Consider the following 10,522-nt stretch of genomic DNA (forward strand, 5'->3'; position numbering starts at 1 on the left):
CCCTTTACAGCTGATGGAGGGATATCTGCAAACACTCCAATATCTGCTCTCTTCTTTCTCCTTCCTCTACTGCTGATGTAGGGATCTCTGCAAACACTCCTTTATCTGCTCTCTTCTTTCTTCTTCCCTCTACAGGGGGGGAGGATGGTGAGTGTCCAGGATGGACGAGTCGTGTCCTGATCGTCCTCAGAGTTGAAGCAGAACCAGTTTGTGTGGACCGTCTGACTGGACCGTGATGAAGATGATGATGAAGATGTACATAGTTTCTGAATTCCAGAGTTTTACAAACTCCTCATATATTCATTTATTTCATGTTAAGTCAAAAAGTCATTATTAGGGCCCGAGCACTTGCAGTGCGAAGGCCCTATTGTATCTGTAGGAATTATTTGTATTTTTATTTTTTTTCTGACGAAAGGAGGGCCTTTTTGCCCCCCTAAACGTGCCCAAGAAGTCACCAAATTTTGCACCCAAGCCAGGCCTGGCGAAAAATTGGATATTTAATGGTTTGCATTAATGGGCGTGGTAAAATGGCTCAACAGCGCTCCCTTGAAAACTTTGTGCCTCAAGCTCCACGATACGGTTTGGCGTACATGCACGAAAATTGGTACACAGCTGTATAATGGCGCAACTTAAACACAAGTCTCATGGGGTCATGCCCGAAACCGAACAGGATGTCAGCCATTTTGAATTAATCGTGTCATTTTGGCGAAATTTATGCCATTCCTTCGGCAGTCAATTCAGCCCGAACCGTAACGTGCCCCCAAGTGTGTTATACATCAAAATGTGCGTCTCCATGCTCCGACACCACGCATTCCTTTTCTCTTTCAAAAGCGTTACGGTGGCGACGCTAGATGCCAAAAAGCGTGTCCACCCTTCATCTGATTGGTTCAGACAGAAAAAACTTTGCGCCTCAAGCCCCATAATACGCTTTGACGTACATGAACGAAAATCGGTACACACCTGTATCATGTTGCATCTTAAAGAAAAGTCTCTTGGCGCCATGGCCGAAACTGAAAAGGAAGTCGGCCATTTTGAACATTCTGAATTAATCGTGTAATTTTGGAGCAATATATGCCATCCCTTCGAGAATTAATTCAGCCAGAACCGTAACGTGCCCCCAAGTGTGTTATACATCAAAATGTGCGTCTCCATCCCGCGACTACGCGCATTACTTTTCTCTTTCAAAAGTGTTACCGTGGCGATGCTAGATGCGAAAAAGCGCGTCCCCTTCATCTGATTGGTCCATATTTGATAGATCTCCAAAACTCACCAAATTTTGCATGCAAGTCAGGCTTGGTGATAAATTTGATATTTCATGGTTTGCATTAATGGGCGTTGCCTAACGGCTCAACAGCGCCCCCTAGAATAATTTTATCTGCCATAACTTTTGAATGGTTTGACATAGAGAGTCGTGGGTGGTGTTGTGAGATTCTGTATGGAGTCCTTGACCTTCATTGGCCTTAATTAGCCCCGCCCCTTCTTCTGATTGGTTGTCCCGATTTTCTGCTGTAACTTTTGAATGGTTTGACATAGGAAGTCGTGGGTGGTGTCGTTTCTGATATGCTTATGGGGGGCGGTGGCCGTGAGTGCGAGGGCCCGTTCATCGCTCCTTGCAGCTTTAATTCTTATTATATTATTGTTAAAAAAAATAGTACATCAAAATGTAGCCTTTAATTAGGGCCCGAGCACTTACAGTGCATACAGTGCACACCTGCATTGTATCTGTAGGAATTTTTTTTCTTTTTCTTTCTTCATTATTTTTCCGACTAAATGAGGGCCTTTTTGCCCCCCCTAAACGTGCCCCAAAGTCACCAAACTTTGCACGCAAGCCAGGCCTGGTGAAAAATGTGATATTTAATGGTTTGCATTAATGGTTAATGGCTCAACAGCGCCCCCTAGAAAACTTTTTGCCTCAAGCCCCACAATACGGTTTGACGTACAGACACGAAAATCGGTACACACCTGTATCATGGCCGAAAAGTCTCTTGGCGTCATGGCCGAAACCGAACAGGAAGTTGGCCATTTTCAATAAATCGTGTAATTTTGGCGCAATTTATGCCATTCTTTCGGCAGTTAATGCGGCCCGAAGCCTACTACGAATGTAGTGATGTATAAAAGTCTACGGTGCCGCAGCAGAGCTGCTCAGCAAAGCAAAGTGTTCCTTCCAGTAAATATTGTAAATGTTTTCTAGATATTACGATGATTTTTAAGACTTCAAAGAAAGTCAAAATTCTTCAGTAAAACTTGGATCGTTTCTCTTGTTCAGTTTACTGTGGTTAATGAGTGTTTGTCTGCGATTAGTCTCAGTACCAGGAGCAGCACCGACCATCACAAGGCACTTTTCATTCTCTTGTTCAGCATCAAACCAGCATCAAACCAGCATCAAATCAGCATCAAACCAGCATCAAACCAGCAGCAGCAGGGACTTCAGACCACGACCACATCTGACCCTGGAGGGAAGTCCAGACTTCTGGATACCGGCGATGAACAGTGATCCAACACTAGATGCTGTGTTGTCATGGAGACCAGCGAGGTAGATGATGGTCCGACTGAAGGCTTCATCACAGCCGTGGAGCAGCGTTCTCCATCTCACTAGTTTGTAGTTTCCATCTATGCATCAAAAGCCAATGGAAATAACAGGAAGTTGGCAGTTTAAAGAGGCATTTAAGAAAATGTGCATTTTTCTTTTAAATGATGATGTCAGTGTTTGTAATACAAATTATATTTACCTTTACCGTTTTATTCAAATGAAGCATGTATGGCATGGTGCTGCCCTCAGATAACAAACCATATATCTGGACCTCACGCCACTCTGTTAACGTTTTGGAGGGAATTTAAATGTTTAAATATCACTAGACATGTCTATGTCCAATACAAAGAGGGGTTAAAGTTCATGTGCATTTTTAATTCATGTCTCTTCATTTTAGTGGACATTGTCAGTTTAAGTGTTTTTTTCACTTCACTTTAATTCAACCTACTTTTTACATTGCAGCAATTAATTTTTTCACTTTGTTTAACATGACCCTTTTCTTATTTTTAATACCTTTGTCTCTTTATTGTGTGAGTGCTGCTGAGTCCCCAAACTTCCTCCAGTATCAATAAAGTACCTGCCTGTCTCGGGTTCGAGTCACGGACCAAATCCATTTTATTTGGGTTGGAGTTTCTGAGGTTAGAAATCCTGTAAATGCTGATATTTAATGTGTGAGCATTTCTGTCCAAAGAACTCAGAACTGAATGTATGTTTGCAACCTGTAACGGTAAAGAGAAAGTGATGTTTAAATGATCTGAGACATTTATAAAGTCTGAAAGAAAGTAAGTTAAGGACTGTCTAAGTGCTTGTTGAAAAATAAAAAAGTGAGTTTAAAAATACAAAATAATCTGCAATGGAGTGTTGAATGTTTTAAATAACTTGGAGAAAAAAGGAGTACATATTAAAAGTAGTCTTTCTCCATGTAGAGGGTCAGAAAATAAGTTGGACGAATAATTAAAAGTTAAAATAAATGTTTCCCTCTAGTGGATACATAAATTACTACTTTAATATTTGTCTTGTGCAGATATAAAATCGCTGTGTTTAAAAATCAAATCTCTGGAAATTGTTGTGGTTTTTTTATTAATTCCAAAGTGGGGATATGTTCTTGGTACAGCACGAAAGTAACAATATACACCAAAGTGAATTTAAGAATATATGAAAAATATAAACAAGTATAAAGGAACAACATACAGGCAAGCAGCGTTGATCAGGCCCTCACACTCATGAAAAAGCAAATAAACATCTTATCGATTGTTTTGACTGTGTGTAACAGGTTATTTTCTTCCCCCTTTAATGCATGTTCAAACACAGGTACAGGAGTACTTAGAGAATTGATTGAAGTGTGTGGTGAAGTAAAAAATGTGCATGATACATTAATGGGTCTACTGCCATGTGTTGAAAGAGAAAAACACGAAACATGGTTTAAAGCAAAAATGTTGCCTAATGATGAATGTATTGCAGATGCAAAAATTTGGATTTCATGTGATGAAGGAAATTAAAATGGTAATTTTGTGGATGACATTAATCCTAATGACAGTGTTTCAAATATTGATAAACGCTCAAGTCATAGGAGCCATCACAGTGGTAGGTCAAGTACCACATCTTATGCAGCCATAACGGCTGAAGCAGAAAAGGCTGCACTTGTTGCCCGTGCTGCAGCGTTAAAGCAAAGGCTTTGGAGGAGGAGGAGGAGCAGCTGAGGAGGAAAAGAGAGCGGCTTGATTTGGAAGCTGAAATAACTGCGTCCACGTGGGCAGCAACAGCCAAAAGCGCATCGACCAGGTTACTCTAGGTCAAACATTCTCAATAAGGATCTTTTGTAGTCAACATTAGTAGTTTTCATCCGTTAATTATGAGTTTTGTTTGGCAGTGTTCATAATGTATTGGACACCATTTGTCGAAAAGTTGATGTAGAGAAACAGTTCAACATCAAAACTCCGGAAAAAACATTGTGGAGAGAGAACTTCTGCAGTGGCAACGTCAGAACAAATCCTCCACTGCTCCTCTCAAAGTGACCTTCTTTAGAGGCAGGATGGACTCAGGTGCTCTGCAAAAGAACTTCTCACAGGTAAAACAAAAACCAACATAGACTGAACACAGACTGGCCGACCCAAAGGCCTGAATCAGTGAAACCCAGGACAAAGGAAAAAGGTGAATTTGATCCCATTTGGTTATTCATACAGTGTTCAATCACATTGTTAAGATAAGATAAGATACGATACGATACGATACGATACGATACGATACGATACGATACGATACGATAAGATAAAATAAGATAATCCTTTATTTCTCCCTCAATGGGGAAACCCACTTTGTTCAGCAGCAGTAACTTAACACACACATGCAGGGGAGGGTAAAAAAGTAAAAAGTAAAAAATATATATAATTACGAAATATAAAGAGTATACACATTGCAATGGAAATAAAAGTAGTGCGAGAGAAAAAAAAACAGTGCAAAAAAAGCAGGTAGAATGTGTGTGGGGTAACAGACAGATATTGCACATCTTGTTATTGTTATTACACGTGTTCTTGTCCATTAACTACTGAGATCAGCCTGGTTGTGGAGTTTGATGGCAGCGGGGAGGAATCCAATCCAATCCGCTTTATTTGTATAGCACATTTTAAAAACAACAAGGTTACCAAAGTGCTGCACAATGATTAAAACAAAACATAATAAAATAGTAAAAACTAAAAACAGAGTAAAATAGATAAGAGCACATAAAAGCACGAAATAAAAACACACAAGACAGAAAACAACCAGTGATTCATAAACATAAAAGACAGGACAGAGACCACAGAACTCTCATGCTGGATTAAAAGGCAAAGAATAAAAATACGTTTTAAGACGAGATTTAAAAATTTCGAGTGTGGGGGCCATTTTGATGTGGGGAGGAAGCTTGTTCCAGAGTTTAGGGGCTATTGCTGAAAAAGCTCGGTCGCCCCTGGTCTTTTGCCTAGTTTTGGGAACGACAAGACGTAACTGAGTAGAAGACATCAAAGACCTTGAGGGAGTGTAAACGTGTAGGAGGTCTGAGATATATTTTGGTGCCAACCCATTTAGTGACTTAAAAACAAACAATAGTATTTTAAAATGTATTCTAAAAGAGACAGGGAGCCAGTGAAGGGAGGCCAGAACGGGTCTATGTGATCATACGGGTTCCTGTTAAAAGACGAGCAGCCGCGTTTTGGACTAACTGTAAGCGTGAAGGGAGGTCTGGTTGACACCAGTATAGAGGGCATTACAGTAGTACCAGTTATAGTACCAGTAATACCAGTTATAGTACCAGTTATAGTACCAGTTATAGTACCAGTAGTACCAGTTATAGTACCAGTTATAGTACCAGTAGTACCAGTTATAGTACCAGTTATAGTACCAGTAGTACCAGTTATAGTACCAGTAGTATAGAGGGCAATACAGTAGTACCAGTTATAGTACCAGTTATAGTACCAGTTATAGTACCAGTAGTATAGAGGGCATTACAGTAGTCCAAACGGGTTGAGATAAAAGCATGAATCACTCGTTCAAAATCATTAAAAGATAAAACAAATAAAATTTTAGATAAAAGCCTCAGATGATAAAAACTGGATTTTACTACAGAATTTACTTGCTTGTCCAGTTTAAGATCATTGTCCATTTTGACGCCGAGGTTGGTGACTGTAGTTTTTAAGTAAATGTGTAGGGAACCCAGATCAATAGCAGGGCCATCACAGGCCCGATTGGGTCCAAACACCATGACCTCAGTTTTACCTTCATTTAAATTTAAAAAGTTTAATTCCATCCAGGCCTTAATGTCCTTTAGGCACTCTAGCAGAGGCATCAGGGAGCTGTTGTCATTTCTTTTGAGGGGCAGGTAGATTTGAGATTCATCTGCATAAACATGATAAGAGATGCTTTTTAAAAATCAGTCCAAGGGGGAGAAGGTATAAAGGGAAGAGGATGGGTCCGAGAATTGAACCCTGGGGAACTCCACAAGATAAAGGGACAGGAGACGATTGGGAGTCACCAAGTCTGACTGAGAAGCATCTCTGGGACAGATATGACCTGAACCATTCCAAGGCAGTGTCTCTGATACCAACACAATGCTCTAGCCGAGAAATGAGAGTTGTGTGATCAACTGTATCAAAGGCAGCAGTAAGGTCTAAAAGCATAAGAATCGCAGAATAACCAGAGTCAATAGTTAAAAAGATGTCATTAAAAACTCTTAACAGTGCAGACTCAGTACTGTGGAAAGCTGAGGAAGGACCTGATGGAGCTGATGGATCTCTCCAGGGTTCTGAAGGAGCTCTCCAGGGTTCTGTTGGAGCTCTCCAGGGTTCTGTTGGATCTCCAGGGTTCTGATGGAGCTCTCCAGGGTTCTGATGGAGCTCTCAAGTTATAGTACCAGTAGTACCAGTTGTGGTACCCAGTGTAGTACCAGTTATAGTACCAGTTATAGTACCAGTGGTACAAGTTGTAGTACCAGTTATAGTACCAGTAATACCAGTTGTAGTACCAGTTTTAGTACCAGTAGTACCAGTTATAGTACCAGTTATAGTACCAGTAGTACCAGTTATAGTACCAGTTATAGTACCAGTAGTACCAGTTATAGTACCAGTAGTACCAGTTATAGTACCAGTTATAGTACCAGTAGTACCAGTTTTAGTACCAGTAGTACCAGTTAAACTACCAGTAGTACCAGTTATAGTACCAGTAATACCAGTTGTAGTAACAGTTATAGTACCAGTTATAGTACCAGTAGTACCAGTTATAGTACCAGTTATAGTACCAGTAGTACCAGTTATAGTACCAGTTATAGTACCAGTAGTACCAGTTATAGTACCAGTAGTACCAGTTATAGTACCAGTTATAGTACCAGTAGTACCAGTTATAGTACCAGTTATAGTACCAGTAGTACCAGTTATAGTACCAGTTATAGTACCAGTAGTACCAGTTATAGTACCAGTTATAGTACCAGTAGTACCAGTTATAGTACCAGTAGTACCAGTTATAGTACCAGTAATACCAGTTGTAGTACCAGTTATAGTACCAGTAGTACCAGTTGTAGTACCAGTTATAGTACCAGTAGTACCAGTTATAGTACCAGTTATAGTACCAGTTATAGTACCAGTAGTACCAGTTGTAGTACCAGTTATAGTACCAGTTATAGTACCAGTTATAGTACTAGTAGTACCAGTTATAGTACCAGTTATAGTACCAGTAGTACCAGTTATAGTACCAGTAGTACCAGTTATAGTACCAGTTATAGTACCAGTAGTACCAGTTGTAGTACCAGTTATAGTACCAGTAGTACCAGTTATAGTACCAGTTATAGTACCAGTTATAGTACCAGTAGTACCAGTTGTAGTACCAGTTATAGTATCAGTAGTACCAGTTATAGTACCAGTTATAGTACCAGTAGTACCAGTTATAGTACCAGTTATAGTACCAGTAGTACCAGTTGTAGTACCAGTTATAGTACCAGTTATAGTACTAGTAGTACCAGTTATAGTACCAGTAGTACCAGTTATAGTACCAGTTATAGTACCAGTAGTACCAGTTATAGTACCAGTAGTACCAGTTGTAGTACCAGTTATAGTACCAGTAGTACCAGTTATAGTACCAGTTATAGTACCAGTAGTACCAGTTATAGTACCAGTTATAGTACCAGTAGTACCAGTTATAGTACCAGTAGTACCAGTTGTAGTACCAGTTATAGTACCAGTAGTACCAGTTATAGTACCAGTTATAGTACCAGTAGTACCAGTTATAGTACCAGTTATAGTACCAGTAGTACCAGTTATAGTACCAGTAGTACCAGTTGTAGTACCCTGTGTGACAGACAGATATTGTGACAGATATTATGTTGTTATTTCACGTTATTGTCGTTATTATTATTGTCCGTTGCCATGGTGATCAGCCTGGTTGTTCAGTCGGCAGCGGGAGGAAGGACCTGATGGATCTCCTAACCCTAACCTAGGACAGAGCTAGTACTACTACTACAGTACAGGACAGAGCTAGTACTACTACTACAGTACAGTACAGAGCTAGTACTACTACTACAGTACAGGACAGAGCTAGTACTACTACTACTACTACTACAGTACAGTACAGAGCTAGTACTACTACTACAGTACAGGACAGAGCTAGTACTACTACTACAGTACAGGACAGAGCTAGTACTACTACTACTACAGTACACTACAGAGCTAGTACTACTACTACTACAGTACAGGACAGAGCTAGTACTACTACAGTACAGGACAGAGCTAGTACTACTACTACAGTACAGGACAGAGCTAGTACTACTACTACAGTACAGAGCTAGTACTACTACAGTACAGAGCTAGTACTACTACTACAGTACAGGACAGAGCTAGTACTACTACTACAGTACAGGACAGAGCTAGTACTACTACAGTACAGGACAGAGCTAGTACTACTACTACAGTACAGGACAGAGCTAGTACTACTACAGTACAGGACAGAGCTAGTACTACTACTACAGTACAGGACATAGCTAGTACTACTACAGTACAGGACAGAGCTAGTACTACTACTACAGTACAGGACAGAGCTAGTACTACTAACACAGTACAGGACAGAGCTAGTACTACTACAGTACAGGACAGAGCTAGTACTACTACTACAGTACAGTACAGAGCTAGTACTACTACAGTACAGGACAGAGCTAGTACTACTACTACAGTACAGGACATAGCTAGTACTACTACTACAGTACAGTACAGAGCTAGTACTACTACTACAGTACAGGACAGAGCTAGTACTACTACTACAGTACAGTACAGAGCTAGTACTACTACTACAGTACAGTACAGAGCTAGTACTACTACTACAGTACAGGACATAGCTAGTACTACTACTACAGTACAGTACAGAGCTAGTACTACTACTACAGTAGTGTTCAGAAAACGACGTGGACTTTATTGACAACTGGGAAACATTCTGGGGAAAGCCTGGTCTGATTAGAAGGGACGGCATTCATCCCACCCGGGATGGTGCAGCTCTTATGTCTAGAAATCTGGCCAATGTTATTAGACACTCCCCCTGACAATGCAGGGTCCAGGCCAGGATGCAGAGCTGTAGTTTAACACACTTCTCTGCTGCTTCTCGAGGACCAACGCCTGCCAACAAAACTATAGGATTGCATTATGTAATTAGCGACTCTAAAACTGTAGGATTACATGATATTGGCGACTCTGGCCAGGTGCCTAGCAAAATAGAAGTGGTTGCAGTTCCCCGCCCTCCAAAAGTTCACCAGGTGCAGCGTTATAGAGGCGTTAACCAAGATAACCTTGTAAAAATTAAAACCAATGTACATTTGGTACCAATTACAGACCGAAAAATTAGATGCGGACTACTAAATATACGATCATTAAGCTCCAAGTCTCTGTTAGTAAATGATATAATTACAGAGAGCAGGAGTGATATTTTCTGCTTAACAGAAACATGGTTACAGGAGGAAGAGTATGTTAGTTTGAATGAATCAACTCCGCCCGGCTACTTTAATCATCACATTCCTAGAAGCACGGGCCGAGGCGGAGGAGTCGCAGCAATTTATAACTCCGGTCTCCAAACAAAAATTGAACCTAAGTGCAACTATAATACATTTGAAAGTCTCATGCTTGGTCTGAAATTTCCGAGCTGGAAATCAGAGAAGCCAGTTGTGTTAGTGGTAGTGTACCGGCCCCCTGCTGGTGCGTATCTAGAGTTTTTGTCTGAATTTTCAGATTTCCTTTCTGGATTATTGATCAGCACAGATAAATTCATCATAGTGGGTGATTTTAACATTCATATGGATGTTGAAAGCGATAATCTTAAATTAGCCTTCGATTCTCTTCTAGAATCAATGGGTATCTCACAAAAAGTGGATAAACCGACGCACTGTTTTAATCATACTCTCGATCTCGTTCTCACCTACGGTGTTGAAACTGATGGTCTGTTGGTGTCACCTGTAAACTCCCTTTTATCCGACCATTACTTAATAACGTT

At 40.4% G+C, this 10,522-nt stretch overlaps 1 protein-coding gene across 11 annotated transcripts in view; it reads left to right on the top strand.

The window, feature by feature from the left end:
- Positions 1-4,040, top strand: part of LOC133418303 (ribonuclease inhibitor-like) — a 62,167-nt gene extending 58,127 nt beyond the window's left edge. For 7 of the 11 annotated variants that reach the window (XM_061706867.1, XM_061706871.1, XM_061706873.1 and 4 more), the window contains one exon: positions 136-2,443. In XM_061706867.1, coding sequence (XP_061562851.1) covers positions 136-151 — 16 coding nt within the window. In that variant the 3' untranslated portion in view covers positions 152-2,443. Of the gene's footprint in view, positions 1-135 lie in introns of all 11 variants that reach the window. The other 4 variants (XR_009770435.1, XR_009770436.1, XM_061706868.1 and 1 more) reach the window with 4 other exon arrangements.
- Positions 4,041-10,522: the final 6,482 nt, after the last annotated feature.

Source organism: Cololabis saira, chromosome 18 (genome assembly GCF_033807715.1).
Source record: "Cololabis saira isolate AMF1-May2022 chromosome 18, fColSai1.1, whole genome shotgun sequence".
Lineage (NCBI taxonomy): Eukaryota > Metazoa > Chordata > Actinopteri > Beloniformes > Belonidae > Cololabis > Cololabis saira.